The sequence below is a fragment of the Amyelois transitella genome, chromosome 15, assembly GCF_032362555.1.
Source record: "Amyelois transitella isolate CPQ chromosome 15, ilAmyTran1.1, whole genome shotgun sequence".
Lineage (NCBI taxonomy): Eukaryota > Metazoa > Arthropoda > Insecta > Lepidoptera > Pyralidae > Amyelois > Amyelois transitella.
The window spans coordinates 5,433,217-5,456,276 of record NC_083518.1 but is presented as its reverse complement, the minus strand read 5'-3'; the positions used below and the strand labels follow the sequence as shown (position 1 = coordinate 5,456,276).

The 23,060-nt window shown below is 34.2% G+C and overlaps 2 protein-coding genes across 2 annotated transcripts; both read right to left on the bottom strand.

The window, feature by feature from the left end:
- Window positions 1-9,666: 9,666 nt before the first annotated feature.
- On the bottom strand, window positions 9,667-16,665 carry LOC106136335 (G-protein coupled receptor moody). Its single transcript, XM_013336858.2, has 3 exons — window positions 15,744-16,665; window positions 13,932-14,170; window positions 9,667-13,728 (listed from the first exon to the last, which is right to left on the bottom strand). The coding sequence occupies exons 1-3, from the start codon at window positions 15,969-15,971 to the stop codon at window positions 12,825-12,827; spliced, it is 1,371 nt and encodes a 456-aa protein (XP_013192312.2). The 5' UTR covers window positions 15,972-16,665; the 3' UTR covers window positions 9,667-12,824.
- A 23-nt stretch (window positions 16,666-16,688) lies between these two features.
- On the bottom strand, window positions 16,689-22,666 carry LOC106136334 (G-protein coupled receptor moody). The gene is made up of 3 exons (XM_013336857.2): window positions 22,177-22,666; window positions 17,614-17,852; window positions 16,689-17,535 (listed from the first exon to the last, which is right to left on the bottom strand). The coding sequence occupies exons 1-3, from the start codon at window positions 22,423-22,425 to the stop codon at window positions 16,692-16,694; spliced, it is 1,332 nt and encodes a 443-aa protein (XP_013192311.2). The 5' UTR covers window positions 22,426-22,666; the 3' UTR covers window positions 16,689-16,691.
- Between the last annotated feature and the right edge of the window lie 394 nt (window positions 22,667-23,060).

Sequence of the window (23,060 nt, the reverse complement as noted above, 5' to 3'; positions counted from 1 at the left end):
TTTCCTCCCAAATCTGTCGAGCTTAGGATTTTTACAGAAAATATATCAGAGAAAATATCAGCGGCATTCGATTCAGTTGTTTACGCAAAGGGTCACAGCCGCTGTTCGTCCTGTTTATTTGTTAAAACTTTTTCAAAACTAGGTTGTGAACAAACATTTTTTGCTTAGGTACTTTATTACACTTGAGCAATGTTTCGTGGTTGGTTGTTATATCAATTTTGTATACAACGGCAACTAAGTAGAACACTTTACTACACATATATGGATTTCTCTGAAATGTTTATTTATCCACAGTCTCAAGTTTGGTAGCATTTTGCTTATGTTAAATTGGTATAACGAAAGGTTTATAAGGTACAATAACAATTTGTCAGCCGCAATATGTTAAAAATTTGTACGAAAACAGTGTGCAAAGCAAAGGGAAAATGTTTTTTTATTGCGGTCCCGAAATTTATTGAATATTTTATTGGCCACCATTTTGTATATTGACCTCGATTCTCTATTGTGATCTGAGGACAGCAAGCGTAGACACGCGCCGCATGGAAACTCGTACCTTCTATTATTCAGCCCATATTTATGTATTATCAGTATTATTATGTCACACAATACAGTGTTGGGCGGCCATGCACAACAATTTTCTGTTTATCTTTATATTCTATCTCGTACGGAAAATAACAAGATAAATAAGTGTTTATTTTTTGTTAGAGTCGACATTGAATACAGCGGTCAAAGTGGGAATACAAACATACATACGTAAAAATCACGCCTTTCTGTCAAAGCGGTAGGCATAGCACAACATCTTTTAACTTGCCACGATCCCTGCATACTTCATTCGCTTTGTTCACATTCATAAGTCTCTTCTTGCACGCTCGTCTAGTTTTGGGTACTCTTTACCTGACCTGTTGCTAGGATCCTGTTGCCTATTTGATCAAGGTAACGTTTGTATGAAGTGGTAATATGAAAATTAATTGCCTCTTTTATTTTTTAGACAGAAATATACAAAACCTGGCTTTCAGCCAGTCTTTTCAGTCTTGGCTCTATCTACCCCGTTAGGGTTACAGAGGTGATTTTGGAGAACATATGAAATTTTAGGTTTCTGTGATCATGATCATTTTTATGATAACAAATCACAAAACCCTATTAACATACTTAGACCAACTTCATTTATTATGAAGCTTTAATCACGTATTTGGAAATACATATATTACAATTTTAACCGTAAGTTATACTGTAATTTCATAAGTAATCTGCGTAGAGCGAGGAAGATGTGATATCACTTTATCATTGTATCAGGCATAAAGGCTGGGTGATTAATGTTCGTGTCACTATCTCACTTGTTCAACCTTCTGTGAAGCGGTGGATTATTGTATCATAATGTACGATTACATTTACTTAATGTGCCGTGTGGTTCCTGGCACTTAAGAATAGGACTAAATTTCTATCTTTCATTAGATGACATGATCTCGTTTGTAGATATCTCTCTTAGCATTCTCACTATCATTTACAACCTAGTACTTACGAATATATTATACAAGCGAGATAAGTTCCTCTGTTACCAAGGTTAGTTGGTCAGACGAGAGACCATTACCCATTCCTAGACCCTCGTTATGTTCTTAGGTTCCTTTGGGAGGACCTAACATTTAGGTACTAATTATGATATATCCGTAAAGTTAACAGAAAATCTCAGCTTTTTAATATTCATAGACTAGTTTTTGCTTTTGTGGATTTATTATCAATATTTCTATAAATCAAGAAGGCCAAGTCGTTTTTCTGCACAAACATACCGGCATGGTAGTAGTTTACTATTGTTTTTAAATGTTGTGCTGTGCTGTGCCAACAGATTCTCTCTTCTCTTGGTTAGTTTAGAATTAAACAAATACAAATATATATTTTATTTGAAATATTATATAAATATGCGCTTCTAACGTTGATGTATTTATGCAAATGATTTCTTGGCTTGCCTTTATATGATGTTTTTAGGAAATAAAAGACATGGTTGGAAAGTAAACTTTCTGTGACTGTAATTAACTCAAATGTCCTTTTACATTGTATAAGCATTTTTATATAAGTTTACTTAGCAGACGATACATATTATTTTCTCTTTTTAAACAACGCAAAAAATTTTAATGGGGGATTTTGACATTTTCCTTATAAAATCTATGTGGCGATTAAAATGTATGAATATTTTCCTTTTCATACTCCTAGTGCATAATAATGAGTCTTTAGCATTCTAAATGAGATCCTTGATTACAGAGCCCATATTTTTGAAAACGATCACGTAATGCAAATTAGGAAAGAATCAGTGTAATTAATGCATTAATTATTTCTATATCTCCATAGATGTGACCTATCTAGGTTAACTCCTCCTTTTATCGTTAGTCTTGGCTACATCCTCACCTCTCTCGGGAAGAGTCCGGGGTGTGCCTTCTGACCCATCTTGCATGATTGTGGATATGTTCAGCTGGAGTAAAAAGATAGTTAAGCCTTACAAAATTTATATACAGAATTCTAGGCAATTACGCAAAATGTAACTTCATTTTGTTATATTTTGGGATACCTTTGAAAATCCAAGTTAATGATGATTGTAAACCTAGTACCGAAATAACCTATGAGAAAATTGGCGAGATTTAATATATAGATATATTTACATTATAATTTGAACAAGCGAAATTATTTGTGTTTTTGTTTGTAACAAGAAATTCAAAATTTGGCAAAGGCATAGAACTTCAGATGTGACATATCTACTTACTCTTTTTTCCTATAATTTATAACAGGAGCGAAGTCCTACTTAATATAAAATGTTTAGCAGGTTAAAAGATTTGTGCGAAATTCACTTGGATTTTATTTTGCAAGAGTTTTTTACTTATATACATTAGATAGAAAGGTGGACATTGATAAATGACGGTGGCAGGTTAAGAAGCAATGAACCGTCGTGACTCGTCTGTTTATAACAATGCTGTTATATTTAGCAAGGGTTTATTCTAAACTCGGATAACACGGATCTGTGGAAATTAATGGATGTCTGCAAATTGTATTGTTTATATTTTAATCTGTAAAATGATTAATATGTTAAACGAATGAAGGTATAATCGCATGATTTGGACCTAAATGTTGTTAAAACGAAAGTTGAAATGGACACATCGCAATCACATATTTATCATCCTATGGCACTTTTCCCAGGTGCATCCTTCTTGGGCTGAGTCAGGGGTTCATAATGTAATTCCGGAATCCGGAATAGGTTAGAAAGTATACTAAATCTGAGGGAAATCTCACGGAGTTCTGACTCCCATTGGATTTAAATCTCTGTGAGCATTAACTGGGTAACCTCACCAAGATCGGATTGTGGTTATTGTTATCCATTTATGATATCTACTGGAAAGAGGAGGAAGTGAAAGGTAGAGGTAGAGGCCTATTTAACATGAGTCTGTTCATTTATGCCTCTAGTAAAGAGCTAGTGACTCTGTTTAACCGTATAAACAGAAAGAAATAAAAAGAAAATAAGTATACAAATATCTAGAAGGCGCGGTTAGCGCCCACTTAATTTGTAGAAACGTTTAACGTTACAAATATTTGATCATTTACTTTGTTCATTCCATTCCTTTTTTACTAAGGAATACAAATGAAAAGAAAACAATTCGAGTGGCAACAACAGGAAGATTACTTCAGAATGATTTTTATACAAATACGGTTTCGTGGGTAGGGAGTTTTTCTGCTCGGTTTATTCAAAACTTCGTAAACTTTCTGTTAATTTATGAACCTTTATTCTTGTGGAAAGTTTGAAATGAATTTTCCATTTTTATTTAGTTTAGAATTGTTCGCGTGGAAGTGAGATTTCAGACGCAGAACGTCTTACACACGAACAAACGTTTGAAAACATTTTCGTCAAAAGTTTGATTGCCTGTATCCATCGCAATCCCATTGAACATCAAAACAAATCACTGACCTTTAAGACTCCGTAAGATTTTTAATTTTTATTTTGTACCAGATGTTTTCCCACTTGGCGTAAGTAAATTCGAATCTTGAACGAAAATCTTCAAAGAAAAACTTTCTTTACCTTGAATATTGTGTATGTTGAGGTATTAGGGTGAATAATATTTGCGTGGGGCATTCAGATTCACACGAGCGTAATTTATTTAAGTACTTATGTGCGTGTTTATACGATACCACAGGCTCCAAGTGACTGCGCACTCTGTTTTCTCTGCTCTGTGTAGGATCAGTAAAGCAATTCCCTTTTAAGCATTTTAATTAAAACAATCAAAAAACATGCTCCAAAAAGTAATCCCATTATCACATTTTTATTCATTATGACTTGAAATACTCCGAGGCTGTTATTGGTAAAAGGTCACCATGGGCATAAAATCAGAATGATTTATATTATTCCGATTTATTTGTAAAAAGCCATAGTCCTTTTTACTTATAACATTATTTTAAAATCCAGACTGTATCTTGTAGCTGTTGAAAAATAAATAACTAACTTGAAATGTAAATCAAAACTTATTTTTTATTTTGTTGGCCGTACTTCGAAGTCTGTTCATTTCTGTGATTGTCATAGTTGAACATATTATGTAGCAAATAGCACGTGCATGCCGTTCACCGGCACTCCTGGCGCAGCAAGCTCGTCATAGTCGACTTTGATATTGACTGTCATAGTTGAACGTTTTTAGAAAATTGCATGTTTATGGCATTCATCGTTAAGGAGATCTGTTCAATGGAACCGACCCTTGGTAGCAATAGTCTCGTCATGGTTGACTTTGACTTTATGCTGCCCACTGATGAGGAAATCTGTTGAAGGGAGTTGTGTCTGATCAATCAGATCAGATCATGATTATTAATAATCTTTATGCATTGTTATCAGCTAGACCAGCACATAAAAGTTTAACTGAATTAGATATCGGGAAGTTGATCAAATTTAGCTTACAAATTTGATTTACTGACACACATACACGTTTACATACTTACAAACATCAGGACAGGTATTTCTAATTTTATTTTCAGTTCTCTTTTAGAAAATTCCTTTAGCAGAGATAGGGCTAGACTATTAGCCGTGTCCAGACCAGAGTCCGGACATTGGCTTCATGCCTATTCATCTCCTGCTTTAGGAACTTTTCTAAATCCCCTAACTCTTCGCGTGGCTGTCGATCTCAGAGTCGGGGCTGAAGTCTGTGTGGACCACAGCTGTGCCTCTTGTGGGGTTTCTGTTGATCGCCTAGGTCACCATGGTCTTGCCTGCTCCTCGGGTGCCGGCCGCCAATCCCGCCATGCTGCTCTCAATGACATCCTGAGACGGGCGCTTGTCAGCGCCGACGTCCCCGTGGCCCTTGAGCCCCAGATCGTGCGAGACGATGGCAAGCGCCCCGACGGGATGTCATTGATGCCCTGGCGCATGGGTCGCGCGCTGGTCTGGGACGCCACTTGCGCAGATACGCTGGCGGCGTCCTACCTCCCTGCGACCAGTAAACAGGCTGGTGCGGCGGCGGACGCCCGGGAGCGCTTTAAGACCAATAAATACAGTTGTCTTGGCACCCAGTACGAGTTCGTACCGTTTGGTGTCGAGACACTTGGTCCTTGGGGCAAGGGCGCGCGGGAGCTCCACAAGGCGCTCAGCAAACGCCTGAGGGAGGCAACAGGAGACCCTCGCGCGGGCAGCTTTCTTGCGCAGCGTATTGCTATTGCAATACAGCGCGGGAATGCTGCCTGCGTGATGGGAACCCTTCCTAGGGGTCAAAATTTACACAATAATGTTTTTAGCTTGTAATTTAGAATAGTTTTTTTTTATTATTATAAAATAATTAATATTAGTTTAAATTATTTAATTAGGTATATTTATTATTAGTACTTTTCTGATTAATTATAAACAATTGTATGTAATATTTATAAACAAATAAAAAAAAACTTCATTCAGGACAGGTTAAATTAAATAAAAACTTAGCTGTATCTTGCGAATAGTATTAATATTTACTAAAATATTATCTTCAGAAACTGGTGAAATTTAATTGAGAAGCGATTCATAAATCACTTGGGGGAATAGTTTCTTATCTCTCTTAGCTGTTCCTAGGGGCTATGTTGCCCTGAAAATTACAAACAACGGCCAATTCTACTTCTGAATAATTTAGTTATTAAATGGTTTCTATTATAATTTTGGGTACATCGGTAGAAGTATGCAGGATCGTGGCAAATAGAATGACGTTGTCTCCTTACTTACGTTCTAGCCTAAGATTTTCTCTTGACTGACTTTTATAGTATGCGCGTGAAAAAAAGCAGCTAGACCATTTTTTTTCTTAGACCATATATTCTGATCTATTCTAACAAACCCAAAAAAACTAAAATACTAACAATAATCCGTTTCAATTGTATATTTAGATTCAAGTTCAACCTGTTTTTTCATTTCATTAGGAAAGATTTTGTCTCGGCAGGTATGTATATTTGGTTAGCGTTACGGTTATTGGTTGGCAAGGCTTCGTTATGAGTCCTGGGGGCTTAACTTTTCTGTTTATCTACTGCAATATTTCTCTTACTTTTTATCACTTGTAGCCGATTAAGGTTTAGAAACTATTGAAGTGATTAGTTTTAAAAGAGTGACACTCAAAAAACTAATTGCTACAAGTTTAGTAGGCTAGGCTTAAAAGTTCGGCGAAAAGGAATACATACATACATACATACATATGGTCACGTCTATATCCCTTGCGGGGTAGACAGAGCCAACCGTCTTGAAAAGACTGAATGGCCACGTTCAGTTATTTGGCTTAACGATAGAATTGAGATTCAAAAAGTGACAGGTTGCTAGCCCATCGCCTAAAAGAGGAATCCCAAGTTTATAAGCCTATCCCTTAGTCGCCTTTTACGACATCCATGGGAAAGAGATGGAGTGGTCCTATTCTTTTTTGTAACGGTGCCGGGAACCACACGGCACTGGAATAAGGGATACAAATTTAAAACAAATAAGCACACGTGGAGTTTAAGCAAATAGAACTCAGAACTTGAAGAAAACTCAGATAAGTATTGATGCGAGTAAAACAAAAAAAGAAAACTTTGTTCACATCATAAATAGGAATATTGAAAACAATACCGTAAAAAATAATCAAGTGTCTTTATTGAAAGGAAAATTTATCATCAAAATAAATGCGACTGATATAGGCAATAAAGTTGTGCTTTACGGCAGTTAAATGGTTGGAAGCTTTTATTCTCAGGGGCCCAGTCAAAGGCATGATGAAAAACTTACAGACAATGCTTCTTCAGAAAATATAGCCTTCCGCTTACAATGAATCTTACTGAAATATTTTTGATGAAGATATAAAGTTTTTCTTTCAATGCGATTCGAAATAAAATTTAAGCTTTTTTAATTAACATGCACTTTTTGAATTATACTAGCTGGCTTGATTTGGTTACAGACATGAAATAATAAAGGGTGATTTCTGTGTAATGGTGTCAGGTAACGATTTTTTATTTTGTAGCCAACAATGTTTTAAGTATTCTTCATGTCAAAGATCGAAAATAGACTTCTAGTATACTTAATTTTCTAAAATCTGGACTAAATTGAATGACATCGTACCTCAGCATTCTACACATCCTATAGCAAATTATGTTTTCGCACACGCCTTTATTAAAATTTACTAATTGCATTTACTTTTTATCTAGATTTAGGATCTGTGAAATGTGTAAGCGCGTAATTATAGCGAAGATTGCAATTTAATGTAGGTATGAAGATATAACTGTTAAAAAGTAATATCCCCTTTTTATATTCTACAATACCCATTACATCCTCACATGCTTATCATCATCTCAAGAGTGTTTGTGAGGACAGTGTCTAACTGCTCTTCCAATTAAAGAACGATGAGACTTGAGGCGCCTCGTTGTTTACGCAGATAGTAATTACTTTACCTCATAGAGGCAGTATGCAACATACTTAAAGAGAAGAGCGCGCATTTCTAATTGAGACATGGGAACTGGTCAGAATGAGTTCTTCCAATTGAGAAATATACTCATGAATAACGAATGAACTCTCTATACTAATGTTATAAAGTTGAAGAGTTTATTTGTTTATTTGAACGCGCTAATCTCAGAAACTACTGGTTGAAATTGAATAGACCAATAGACCATTTATCAAGGCATTTATATAACATCACGTTATATTTCAGTCTATTCTTACTTGCAGAAGGTAAAAAAACTATTATTGGCATTTCTTTCGTAAGGAAGAGAGATCGCCATTGAAATTTTACTGTGATACCTACATTCGTTTGAATGGTATCTCATGTTGATATGTTATTAGGCAACTAAATGTTATTCTAGTTATGGTTAGGTTGTCATATCAACAGGTCTGCCAGAGCGTAAGGCAGGTAGATTTCATGTAATCCTCCCTTATTTGTACATCCCACTCCTTAAAAATATGTAAATAAAAGTATATTTCGGATCCCTAAGCGATGGCGTGTAAAAAAGGCTAAGATGATGATAAGATTAATATCATTATGAAATTTAGGTAATATAAAAAAAAACTACACGTTCACATGTGTTATTCATTATTTCTTTTGAAAAAAGCAGCAATACAAAATGGTATAAATGTATTGTATTCTTGCTTTGCCCGAAGTCTGACGCACTCTACAAATAGTGGAAATTCGATATTTTAAGTTAACTTATCGCATAGAGTTCAACGACTTTGATGTGCAGATAAATTTCAATTACCAAGTAGTATACTTTTCTTGCTTCATCGACTAGCTATAAAAATGACATAATTAGTACTTACATATAGTAATTGCATTTCTTTTTACATACATATAATTACATCTATATTCCTTGCGGGGTAGTTAAAGCCAACAGTCTTGAAAATACTGGTAAGTCTCGTTCAGCTTAGTGGTGTACAAGAATAAATCTAAGTTTATTAGCCTTTCCCTTAGTCGCCTTTTACGACGACCCACTCCTAGTCAGTCAAATATACAAAATTATTGGCTTAACCAAAGTTAAAATTTGGTGGCTACATTTGATTAAGTGCTTGTGCTTGCTTAAGAATTATATACCTACGAAAATATATATTGGAGAATTATTACATACCACTTTCTTCATAGACTATTGTATAAGGCGGTTATAAGCAAACAAAGCACTTAACAGTGTAATAAATATTCTCCGGTTTTGTGTCGGACGGGCAACCAAAACATCACCATATCATTTACGAAGGATCTCGTGCTTAGGTATATTTATCAGATGAGCTTTGTAGTCTCTCACTAAAATCAAAATTTTGAATATTCTGTCACGAGAAAAAATATACAGTGTTAACTATTTAAAACAATACATGGAGAATTAGGTGTATTTTTGTTCCGGCAGAATTTTGGGAAACCTCTTAATGCTACGTTATGCTCTTCAAGAAACATGTTCAAATTGGAGATATCTACGCCCACTAGTGATTTGATTTATACTCGTAACTCACCTGTTACTAGATCGTGGTCCCAGGCGGACCTAGCTTCTCCAGAAAAGTCGCAAAAGAGAACTCACTTAAGGGACTAATGCCAGGAGAATCAGATTGATTTTAATACAGAGCAATAAGACACTCGAATTATTAAAAAAAAGCTTCTGCTCAGCTCACATTGAGAAATCAGTGCAATAAGATTAAGAGGAAGAATAAAACAAACGGATAATTTAAACCTTTTACTTTATTTAAATTAATATCTTTGGTAAGTACAATGGCTAATGGGATTTGTGGCCCCAAGAGATTGGTTCTTTGGTACCTACTAGTTTGGCGTCATTCCATTTTGTTACTTGGCTCATTTGAATTGTACAATTGTCTGTGTGACAGTTTTGTACAAGGCTATGGAAATATGAAGATACATTTATGTTATTTTACCAATCAACAAAATAAGCATCAAACTATTAAAAATCAAATGAAATTATTGCTTTACCTTGTCATTGTCATACAGGTTTCCTAGTACAGACACCGGTCTCTCACATAGACCATTATTTTATAACTGCATAGTTCACCTTACTTCTTATTTTTTAACTGTGAAATTCTATGTAAGAGATGAAAAATAAAGATTTTTTTTAAATATACAACTAAACTCAACTATGTGTTTAATCGGTCAACTAAGTGTTGTGTTAATTCGAGTATCAAAAAGTGAATTTCTTCATATCGAGTGAGTATGATTATAGTTAAGACTACATTATGTGTCTAGAAACATTTGTAAGTTTATTCCTATTACATGACCTTTTTTGTTCATTCTTTTAGAGGTAGTAAGTAGGTAGGTATTATAAAAACATTTTATTGATGGGTAATCTAATGACTTTGCGTCTTTAAAAATCTTTGTTAAAAATTTATTAAAATTTAATTAAATATAAATAAATTGAAACGGATTCGAATCTAGCCGAAAAAAGTTTTCAGAAATTTCTTTTAAGGAAGTATATAGTTACTTATACAAGCATATAACAAGTGTCATTAATTTCACGTAAACTACATTTCCTTACATACGTACTTCAATAAATATATCATCACTTAACCTAAGATCGTATATTTGGGAAATTGCATTATTTGTTTTAATATTAAACCTCAACAATTTTTTTGATATTGTATAAATGTTCAACTTGCTTATCATATTACTATTAACATCATCCAAACATGGAATGGATAACAGATTGTTAATTTTTAACTTGCTATGACTTTATAAGTATATATCGAAATGTGACACTGTTTAATTTCCCTATGTACACATCTATACACGTAATAAATTAGTTCAAATATGTTTTCATTATAAATACATTGTTACTTCAAGTGAACTTATTGAATATATTTTAGTACCTAAAGTTCAAATATCTTATGGTAGGTAACCTTAACGAGTTTCCCATGGTTTCAATGTCATTCAAACTTTTCAAATCGGTTAAAACAGATAGTTTTCAGATCGTTTGATGGTTTTTGGGTAGAATTGATGACGTCACGATCTCGTCGTAAATCTTAAAATTAAGGGCAATAAATTCTTCGGTGGTAACACTGCACCGTCTAAAACTTTTCTCATATATGTAGAATGGGGCAATATTTGTTTTAGCTTGTAATAAAATAACGTGCTATTCAAAGTTATTTTGTGTAGGTTTTTTTAATGTTTTTGGTAAATGATTATTTGGCAATGGTTTATTTTAATTTAGTGTAAGTGTATTGTGTATCCTTAATTAAAAAATGTTTGATTATATCCTTAAATAAACTCATTGGAAGCAGCACCTTTATCGATTCAATTAATATCGTCTTGAAACATACTCATGTGTTTGACACCCACCTAATATACAATATATCACACGTTGATATTGTACGATTTGTACGTGACACACCTTAATCAAAACCTATCAAGGAATGTCTATTATGAATTACAACATAATAGCTTATCTAATAGAGTGAAATCTTATTCTTTTATTCTAAATAATTAAAAAATATTCGATCATAATTTTAAGAAATTAAGAGTATAGAAAATCTTGTAGATCAAATCTTGATGTTTATTTACTTATTATCTTAAAAGAACTTATTCATTTAGAAGGTAAAAAAATACAACACAGTTATGAATTTTATAATAATTTTTACCTGCGTTGTATTTTTTACCTTACAATTGCCGAAAACCTTAAATTTAGACATCAAAAAGGTACAGAAAATAAAGCCTTATATTTTTTTTTTGTTGTACTACCTAGTTTTATGGGTAATGTGAATTAATTTTTACAAACACATTCAAAAATGGAAAGTTTACATTTATTATTAAGATAAATAATGAGAACGGTGTGTCAATTTGTAAATATTAAAAATAAATAGTTTGTTATTTGGTATTCTGTTATGATTATTATAGTCCACTTAGATTCTATCGACACAAAATGTATGATTACTTTGAAACCTATGAAACAGAAGTCTCCATTTATATTGAATTAGATCACTTTCTTTATTCATTATAAACTGACCAATGACAATCCACTTACAGATGAAACTATGTCGGCTTTTTTATGAACTTAATCTAATAGTAATTATATTTATTTTGAGTACAAATTTGACCATATCCTAGATATTTTGAGTACAATAATGTTTCTAATAGTAAACATAATCAGTCAGTGAGAAATTAAAACTACATCTAATTGGTAAATGACTCGTATATTTTATGACGTCACGGCTTGCGGTCAATATGACACACTAGGTGTCATGAAGTTACAATGAGCACAACATTATTTATTTACCTGGAAAACTAGATGGGTAAAACAAATAATTATCAGGGCAGTAATGACTTCTGAAAAATGAAGTTAGTTCTCCCAGTTTAAAAATGTTCAATGCTCTAATAAACTCTAAAATTTCACCTTTATAGAAGAAAAGTTGTGAGAATATACCTGTGTAAAAATGCTAGCCTCATAATAAATATATATCGAAAGATGTACAAAAATGTATTGAAGTACGTTCCGTGATTAAAATGCTATGAGAAATGAGTCATCTCTTCACATTTAATACCTGGAAATATTTAATTTTTTATCCATTGTATTAAAGTTGATATAAATCCAGGTCTTATACATTTTATTAATACATTGAAAAAATTTCTATTGCTATGTTGATACAAAAAGTTAATTTGATAATCAACAATACCGTATTGTCGGACTTATATCGGAATGCTTACTTACGAGTGTATTTCTAATATCATCATGTCCAAGTATGTACAAATGATAACGTTTATCTCTCATAAATATCTTATAATTAACAGTTTATTTACACGTATTTACATCTTTACATATATAAATGCTATCATCCGCTACTCTCCACAGTCCTTCAGGATCTGGGCAAGTTTATATTCAGCACAATAAACGGACGGCACACACTTCTCACCATTCAATAATATGACTCAACATTGAATTTCGTGACTATTCTTTAATTTCACATTCATCGAAGGTCGTCGAAATGACTTGTTAATGGTATTAACTATTCTCATACTCGTTGATTCCACAGCATCGACTTGCGGTTGACATGTCACAAGGTCTTTGTAAGCTTGTCTGTATTCATTAGACATCACTACGTAGATTATAGGGTTGACGCAAGTCGTTAAGAAGATTAAAACATAACTCACAATTTTCAATGAGGTATGATTACTGAATTCGAAAAATATCTTCGTTAATGAAATTGGGAGATGGCATAAGAAGAATGCGAGCATTATCGCCACAATCATGGTTCTCAACTTTTTATCCTTTCTTGTCGGTAGACTCGGCTTTGGCGTAATAGTCGGCCGACGATTTACGAAAGTTTTTCTTAATTTGTCAACTGTACTATTTTTTCGTCTGTCTTTAGCTGTTTCGATATCATCTTGGGATGCTTCGACACCAGAACATGAGGATTCTTCAGAACTTTGTGCAGACAGGCATTGTAAATGTCGGATAAATTGTTTATGATAACTTGTATTAGTATCAGCTACAGTGCTTGTTCTAGTGTCATTCATATCTATCGTAGCGGTGTCTGTTATAACAGTCCTGCTTAAGTGATGAGTGGATCGAGATCTTTTGGTTACACTTCTGACAATAAAAAATATTCGAGCGTAGCAAAACGTTATAGTTACACCGGGGATAACGAAAGCTATAATAAAGAGGTACTTTTTGGGAGATCTGTCGTGTATGTCTTTTATAATAGTGCAAGATCCAATTTTAGGGTCTAAACTGAATCGGCCCCATACTTCTATCCATGTCGGAATCATTGCACTGATGCAAAAGAGCCATATTGCAGCCACCATGAGTATTAAATTTTGTTTCGTATAAATCCTGTAAACAAGAAAGTCATATGAAAATAATTGGAAGTCATTCTAAAATTATGAAGTTTTTTATATTAAATAACATTTTTTTTGAATTTGAGAATGCTTTAAGAATTATAAGATTAACATCACGTTCATAGTTACCTACAACGTAGTTTTAAAAAACCAATATAATAAAGTTGGGTTATTGAAAAGCAGCACCAGTACACTTACTTTGTATAAATCCGAGGGTATGATATGATGATGTATCTATTGATAGTGATTGCAGTGATAGAGAATAGGGACACTGCAACCAACCCGTACTTGGCCATGGGGAATAGCCGACACATCGTGATTCCAAATATCCAGGATTTAGTCCAGAATGTTGTGGCAGCCATGGGCAATTCCAAACAACAGAATAACAGATCAGCCAGAGATAGGTTTATGATGAAGAGAGCAGTAGCGTTGTGAACCTGTAATAGGAAAAACAATTATTAATATGAATGTATTTTATGAAATAAATACTGGGAAATCTGTGTGACTATTAGTTTTAGTGCTCATCGAGTTCAGCCTGTTTGTTCGGGTAAATGTATGGTATTCCAATATATTCTGTTCCAACTTTATCTGCTACGCCTCACAAAGGTTTGTTAAATAGAGCATGGCATTGAACATCGTCACTATTAATCGTAACTGTATAAATTCACAATTATTTGTACAGTGATTCTGTCATTCACAGGACTGACATTGAATGTTTGCATGTTGACACACCCACGATAATCTGATTTAAATTTTAAAGGAATTTATAAAGCAAGGCATTTATACATCGTTAAATTTTGAGGTTTAATAGATTTAGATTTTCTATTCTTATAAAATCACTAAAGTATTATATTGAAACCAATGAAATGAAGAGTAGAAATGTGACTGTTGAGATAAGTAGTTAAAATTTAAATAAGATCAATATTTTTATCGGCTACCCGAAGGCCGAAAGTCAAGTCACGTAATGGAAATAATGTTATAACGTTAGTCTTTATCTCAAAGGTAAAATGAAATATTTTTTATTCCTTCTTGAGCAAAACTACGGATCGGTAGTAAAATGTGTTTTGGACCATGTATTGCGTTCGATTAGCGGTCAAGACGAGATAAGATAATTTACTATTTTAGGACCTACGTTTGAGTAAGTGATGAGTCATGAGTAAGGGTATCTCACGACGTAAAGAGACTTACTTTGGCTATTGTCTTATTTGAAAATTTACTTAAATTAACAACTTAATCTGTAATTTATGTCATACATTATTTTATAGATGCAAGAAACTGTTTGTTACGCTTTCTTTATTGCTGGATCGTTTTCGATAAAGAAAATTTATGCATGAGGCTTATTGTTGAAGTGAAACTATATAATTTTTTTTCTGACAACTTGTTTGGTATTTAATTTTAAATTTCCATAAAAAAGACACAAATAGCGTATTGTGAGAATACCTATGCATTATAGCCAAGTGGAAACATCTATGAGACGTTAACATCTTCACGCGCAATTACGTTAATTTCTAATTTTCCTCTGTGTGTAGTGGCCGTAGAAGTGCGAATCTACCTTACATATTCAGATCATTTATATTTACAATACAATTACTGACAATTTTTTACATAAATAAAATAAGTAATACTAAATAAATATACTATATATATATATATATATATATATATAAAAAGAATAGGACCACTTTGGCTCTGTCTACCCCGCAGGGAATATAGACGATACATGATTGTATGTATGTATATAGAGTATATAATATATTACTAAAATTATATATATATATATATATAATTTTAGTAATTTAAATATATATATATATAATTTTAGTAATTTTAGTAATATATTATATACTCTAAATACATACATACAATCATATATCGTCTATATTCCCTGCGGGGTAGACAGAGCCAAAGTGGTCCTATTCTTTTTTTATTGATGCCGGGAACCGGCACGGCATTATATATAGGTATACTAAATGATAATAATACTAAATAAGTACGAGTACATAAACTTACTTTTTTGCAGCGCGCTAAAGCGATGATCGTGATCAAGTTCCCAGGAATCCCGATTAACATGAAGATCATACAGCAGGCTGAAGCGAACTGTAATATTCCATCCTGGTAGCCCTCGAACAGTTCCACAGCAGCCAAGATCTCGTCAGAAGCATATTCGTCCAGTCCCAACAATACATTTTTATCACTGGTTCCATTTACTAATGTTGTATTCCTCACTAAATCACCCATTTCAATTCCAAGACACTCGATCGCACGTCATTTGTTAACAAGCATTGCACTACGAATGAGTTACACATTTTACTAATGTCTGGTTTTCTGATGATTTATTGTTTACAATCATTTTCCCTAACCGTTTATGAGTCAAGTTAGGTGAGCACGGACGTGGGCATGGCCGCAATTGATAAGCATTCATACTTTTGACTGTATGTTTTTCTACATATTCAATAGAATTTTTTATTGCTCTCCATCATTATTGTATCTTCCTCTTTGGTCCTTCACCCTTTATTGCTTTAGCTTGATATAAAAGTGCAGTCACTTTAGAACAAATCAAAATAACCTTTTTGGGTTCATTTATAATGTTCTGAGAAATGAAATCATCCTTTTCCCTTCATCGCTTTCTTCGAACTTATTGTTACTTCCGATATTCTTTATAGATACTTAAATTATGAGATTACTCTTATCCACAAAATTTTATTTTTATCACTTAGACGATGAGGTCTCACCACGCACTACAGATATTTCAACAATTCTCTTCCCAACTGTACAAACACGGACGGTTCGCGAGCTTACACTATTTTTGTTACTAGGATAACACTTATGGAGAGTCCAATGTTCAACGGTCTAGAGCCTAACGAACGAGTGTTTATGTTCACCACGATCCGAGGCGGTTCTGTCGGTAACCACTAGTCACGGCGGGCGCTTCTCCGAGGCGCCATCGCCGGACGACCGTCACGCCCACCGACGGCACATGAGTAAGTTCTTGTACGCCTGTCGGTACTCACTCGACATCACTACATAAATTATAGGATTAATACATGTTGTCAGATATATTAGTAAGTATCCAGCTATGTTAGCCGCAGGGTGCGACGTGAACTCTCGAAAAATTTTCGTTAGGGTTATTGGTAGATAACACACCCAGAAGGACAACATGATTGCCATTATCATCTTCAGTAATTTTCTGTCTTTAGGAGTAAGACGCGGCGGCCGAACCGATGCTGGTGACCGTCTCAGAGCTACTGCTGCTTGTCGAAGTCTCTTGGCAGTTTCGCCACTACTTGGTGTGCGCGGCTTGGCGTCTAAAGCACATTCTTCATCATGGCCGTCCAGTGTGTCAACACCGGATGACGAAGAACGTTCTGGAGCTGGTGTAGGAGGGCAGTGCAATACAGGTGGGGCCAATAATGCCCTTTTTGTTGGAGCAATATGGTTCACCCCATTCTCAGGGCCCGGGGAGCGTTCTAATGCAGTTGAAGCGGATCCCACTGCAGAATCTTCTAAAAAATTTCGTGGTTTTCCATGAGCAGGAGCTCGAGATTTTCTCGCTGCTTCTCTAACTATGCAAAATATTCGTGCGTAACATACGACAATTGCTAAGCATGGTAGCATGAATGCACCAACGAACAGAAATTCTTTAGGAGACCTGTTATTTTGGTCTGGAAGTATAGAGCATGAGCCAATTGTTGGATCTAAGCCAAATCTACCCCATTTTTCTAGCCATGTCGCAATCAGTGCTCCAAATGAAAAAATCCATGTGCTGGCAACCATAACTGCGAGGTAATGTTTGTTATATAGTCTGAAAAGAAAATAAAATGATGAAAAGTATTCAAAATTTCACATCAAACAATTTTAACAGAAAATAAATAATACTTACTTCGGGTAAAGTCTTGGGTGGGAAATCATGACATATCTATTGATGGTTATTGCTAAAACTGTAAAAAGTGATACTGCAACTAAAGCGTATCTTGCCAAGGGAAACATTCTACAGAGGGTCCTGCCATGGGCCCACGATTTTCGCCAGAAGGTGGATGCCGCTAGAGGCAAGTTGAAACAGCAGAAGAGCAGGTCAGAACATGACAGGTTCATAATGAATACTGCTGTTGCGTTGCGGACCTGTAAATAAGAAAAAATCGATTTGGTATCTTATAATTTTTTTACTCATTTTGGTTTAACCCATAGTATTGTCAATATTATTGATGATCAAAATAAAAGTTAACTTCAACCAACATTTTCTTTCCAAAGCCAACTGTACATTTTTTAAGTTCTAGCTAAAGATTGAAAAGATTACTATTAAAATAGAAACGTGTCGTTGGTATAGCTGGTGGTTTATTTTTAGAATTCTTGTGTATATTTCAGTCCTATGAAAGCATTCCCTTATCTGTTGAGCATGCAGCGGTCGCTCGTTTTGAAGAACCCCACTCACTGATAATAGTGACCTTTCGGTGGAAATAAAATAACGTATCATTTTAAAACTTATCTTTGACCCTAAAAAGTACTTGTGAACTTTTGGAAGCCAATAAACTCATATTTCTCCAAAATACATTATATAGTCTTTCTAATTTCTCTGACTGGTAAGTAAGCGTTAATCTCGAAAGTAGAAGTACGATGGATTTTGTTCCTGTTTTAATCAGGATTTTCTGAGGTTATCTTAAAATGCTATCCGTGCGAATCCGAGGCGGTTCGCTAGTTGACTTATAAAGGTATACATATCAATACACAATTACGCAAAGATAACTTTTAAAATATCAAAAGTCTCGTATCTTTTCTATCGAAGTTCAGATCTTTACAAATATTTTTTCCTAGAAACTGATATTGATGAAATGACTGTAAATGACAAAGAGTTATATCGAGTTCCTTTGATGCATAATATAATGAAAATGTAATATGAAACTCATTTAACCGTAGCCAATTTCGTTCTTAGTAAATTGCATACTTACACGTAGTTCTGTTTTTGGCTTAGGTTAGTAGTAACTATTTTCTATGAGATTTAATTTATATGTAAATACATACATACATATTTATTAATCTATCCTTAGATTGGTTTTAGTCTACCCTTTGATTACAGAGGTCAGACGTCTGTCTAATTAGGTAAAAGACATAGAGGCTCTTGAATAGTATCGCTGAGGATGCAACCTTCAGATAATCATTTACAATCACACTTCTTATTATTATTAGCTTTTTGGAAAGAGATGCGGAGATTGCGGATGTAACTAGATTTAATTGCACTTATTTTCTTTTGAATATAACCAACCATATAACTATATAAATGGGTAGGTACGTGCAAGTAATTGTGTTGTATTGCTTATCTGAACACTGACCTACCCTAAAGGAAGAAGACTCATTATTCACAACTATTGATACGCGGACCTTGCGTAGGTAATCAATTGAGAAATTTAGTATGTTGAACTTCTGATTCACTCGTACATTCATATGACGGAGGTATAATAACAATTTCCCCTTTCCTGGAGGGGTAGACAGAAATTATATCTTTGCCACGATCCTTATTAACTTCTGTTTTATTCCATCACATTAACAGTATAGGATCCTAATTAGACCTTTCACCAAAACGCTCTTGATTTTATCAAGATCAACTCTAGATATACTCGTAAAAAATATATTAACATTCTAGATAACCATAAAGGCCCAAGTCAATAAAAAGCGTTTTTTGTTCATATTAACCTGACCAGGAATCGAACTGGCGACCTTGTATTTCAGAGGTTAGACGAGACACAACAGGCACCACTGCGGAGGCTGATTATAAAGTACCTACCCGATATACTATTAGAGGTTACTTTTTCTACATTCATCCTTGAAACTGTTTACAAACGTATTTTTTACGTACGATTGAATACGTGCATGATTTTATTTATAACATTATTTCTTATGGGCTTTTAAGTTGTTGCGTATAAGTTGAAATTTTCTTGATCTGTTGTGAAATCTGTTGAACGATGAAATCACATTTAGAGTGAATTGAGCTCCTACAAACAGCAGGAGAATTTTATTATGAGGGTACTTATTACAATATCGCTTTTCAGTGGTAATTTGGACGGAAAAGTTTAATTGAAGGCAAATTTGGGCCAGCGATGCTTTAGTTTGTATTTGTTCTTAAATAATTGAATAAACAATCTTGTTTGTTTCGAAAATTTGAAATGGCTTACTTGTGGTTTTGTGTAATCTGCGAATCTAGATTGTAATGTTAATTATTTAAATCTATTATTCTTAGGACAAATACAATTATATGAAGTGGAACAATATTTAAACAATATAAGTTCTGTAAAAATGGTTCTAGGATCATTTTAGGTTTCATAACATTTCTGCTCTATTGGTAACTGAAACCGTCAAATGTTTTCTAAGAATATTGACGTCCGGTGAAAATGCTCCAGTATTACGCTTCTAGTTATAATTAGATTTAAGTGATGTGACGTCAATAAGTGATACCTTGTATCTAATTTTGAAAATAAATCTATTCTATTCTCATAAAAAAGCCTTGGCCACAATTTTATAGGTGCTAAACGTAATTCATAGAGTACAAAAATATGAAAATTATTTGATTAAAATCTACATACGAGTATGATATGGTTACATAGTAAATATAAAATTAATAAGGTAAGTAAATTTCCCAAAAATATGTTTAGGAAAAAACAAACTAATTAAATTTTAATTAATCACGTAAATAAAAAAATGCTATTGCCTAATTATTTTGGTGAGTTTCCTTCTAATTAGATAAGGGGCATCTCATTAGAAACCGCTGTTTACTGTTTATCTAGACAGAATGACTGGCTATCATACATAATAAGATAAACATTGATCTGAATTGTCACTCAAGATGATTCCTAAATGTAAACTTAATGGTAATGATAAGAAAACAAAAAGGGATTTTTTTTGGCGTTTGAAATATTCCATGCTTGTTTGGTAACGAAGAAAAAACATAGTGTGTACCAGCTGCTTTTTACCCATGCAGACAGATAAGTCCATTAAAGGAGAGACTTATAAACTTGGGATTCTGGTTTTTGGCGTTGCGCTAACAACATTATATGGCTTAATGATGGAATTCTAATTTTAAAAGTGACAGATTGCTAGCCCGTCGAAAAATTCTAAGTCCTTCCCTTGATTGACTTTTACAGATTGTAAATGATATCATGAGACAATAAGCAGCTAGCACAGACTACGCTTTTTCTTCACTACTAGAAAAGCTTGGAAGCTTGCACAAGATGATTGTGCTCTTATTCCCTTAGTCGCCGCTTAAGACATTCAACGGAAAGAGTGGTCATGGTCCTATTCAATTGCTGAAAATCATTGTAACGGCATTTTTTTCTTTCTTAAGAAGAATATAATTTCATTAATTTTATCCTCTTCAACAACGTGATAATCCCATCGTGAGGGCGGAGAACGGTCGATAAAGAGCGTTTAAAAGCGGCTTACTCTTCGCTTAATTAGGATAGTTGATAATGTAATTAAGTCATTAGAACGTTCATCGTATACAAGACGAATGCAATAATAATATTATGCATCTGTTAAAATATAATGATAGAACCAAGCTGTCGAGAGTTTGTTTTATTATACATCATTAACTCCCTTGCCGCCGCTTATGGGCGCTATCCTGCACTGTATTAGTCAGGTTTTTACACGAAATGACTTCGCAATCTTGCATAGGAACCTAACCCAGCTTCATGGTAACATTGTATATTTTCTGACACTAAAATTGACACCAGTTTATTTATCTGTCTAATAATCCTAATATGACAATAATCTATCAAATAACAGAAGTATTAAGTACGCTTTCAACCTATTCAAAGTACTTACTATGAAGTGAATGTAAATATACAAACGTGAATATACAGAAGATATATTTGTGTTCACATGTTTAGTTAGTTATCAATAGTTCAGCGTTTGCGTGTTGTATATTAAATAATTTATATTAATGTGCCAAAAGTTATGTTGTGTTGTCTATCTATTATGATGTTTCATTGATGAATAGAACGTTGTGACTGTATTTATAGCATAAGACAGGTAGGTATTGATGATTATTACAAAAGCGCGGTTCTTATTATCACTAGACACTTCCCGTGGGAATGCTATCATTAAGCCATATATAGCTGAATGTGGGCTGTCAGTCTTCTCGAGACTGTTGGCTCTGTCTACCCCGTAACGGATAAAGACGTGATAAATGTATATGTGTATGATATAATTGTATTATTATTAATAATTATCTGTGTAACCAGCTGCGCCCTTGGGATTGGCTGCCTTGGGAATTACGGGATTAAAAGTATAATCTAGTGTACAAAATTTCATCAAAGTCCGTGCAGTGCAGATGTTGCTTGACAGAGTAATAAACACGCACTCATATACACATCCTTACTAACTTTAGCGTTTATAATATGTAGGAAGGATAGGAAGTAAATGGTACTTACAAATACTTATATCATCATTAACGAACCTTTTTACATCGAGCCAGTGCAATAATCGTGATCAAATTTCCCGGTATCCCGACCAGCATGAACACCACGCAGCACACGGACGCAAACTGCAGCAGGGCCTCAGGGTAATCCTTGAACAGCTCCACCGCGGCCAACGCTTCATCAGTACTGTAATCGTCCAACCTGCCCCCACCATCTATACTCCATTCCTGTCCTTCTATCTCACTCGCAAACGTACTTTTTGGTAAACTCGGCAACAGATCACCCATTTTAACTTTTTGCACATCGTTTTTCACTTCATTTCGACTCACTGTCGAGAATCGTGCGGTTACTTCGCATAGTGCGGTGTGAATTAGGAAGTGATTTGTTGATTTGAAGCGTGTTCATAAGTTAGCGGTTAGACGCAGTCTGAGTTCTCATGTATGAGTGCTTGCTGGACTGGGAGCTCGTCTGATAAGCCATTTCGAGGAGGTTATCGGGCCAGCTGCTCAGGAAATGCCGCTATCACTGCCACGTCGGTCTCATTGTTTATATCTGCACAGATAAAATATTGGTTATTTACTTGTGTTAAAATGTAATCAGTTGTAGTATTTGTATGCAAGTCATGAGATATCGTGAGAAAATCACAAGAACACTGGCGCATACAAGTAAAACTTTATAAATACTTAAACAATGTTTAGAGACACAATACTCAATAGATTTCCTAAATATCCCATGATTTTGAAAAAAATCTATGGAATAATTATTGCCGAAACAATGTGTATAATTTCATTAAATGACAAATAGGTTTACGATCCATCAAGGAGATTATTTATTAAAACATGCACGTAAAATATATATGAGGTGTTCTTAACGTCATCCATTAAATCCATAAAGATTATCCGCTCACACACTCTCTGGTTCA

Excerpts from the sequence above, each read along its gene's own strand:
- LOC106136335 (XM_013336858.2), bottom strand. The coding sequence starts at position 15,971 with ATGGGTGATTTAGTGAGGAATACAACATTAGTAAATGGAACCAGTGAT. Across the intron at positions 14,171-15,743 it reads CTTTAGCGCGCTGCAAAAAA|GTTCACAACGCTACTGCTCT; the intron begins GTAAGTTTATGT and ends TTCCTATTACAG. Across the intron at positions 13,729-13,931 it reads TACCCTCGGATTTATACAAA|GATTTATACGAAACAAAATT; the intron begins GTAAGTGTACTG and ends TCTTGTTTACAG.
- LOC106136334 (XM_013336857.2), bottom strand. The coding sequence starts at position 22,425 with ATGGGTGATCTGTTGCCGAGTTTACCAAAAAGTACGTTTGCGAGTGAG. Across the intron at positions 17,853-22,176 it reads CACTGGCTCGATGTAAAAAG|GTCCGCAACGCAACAGCAGT; the intron begins GTTCGTTAATGA and ends TCTTATTTACAG. Across the intron at positions 17,536-17,613 it reads CACCCAAGACTTTACCCGAA|ACTATATAACAAACATTACC; the intron begins GTAAGTATTATT and ends TTTTCTTTTCAG.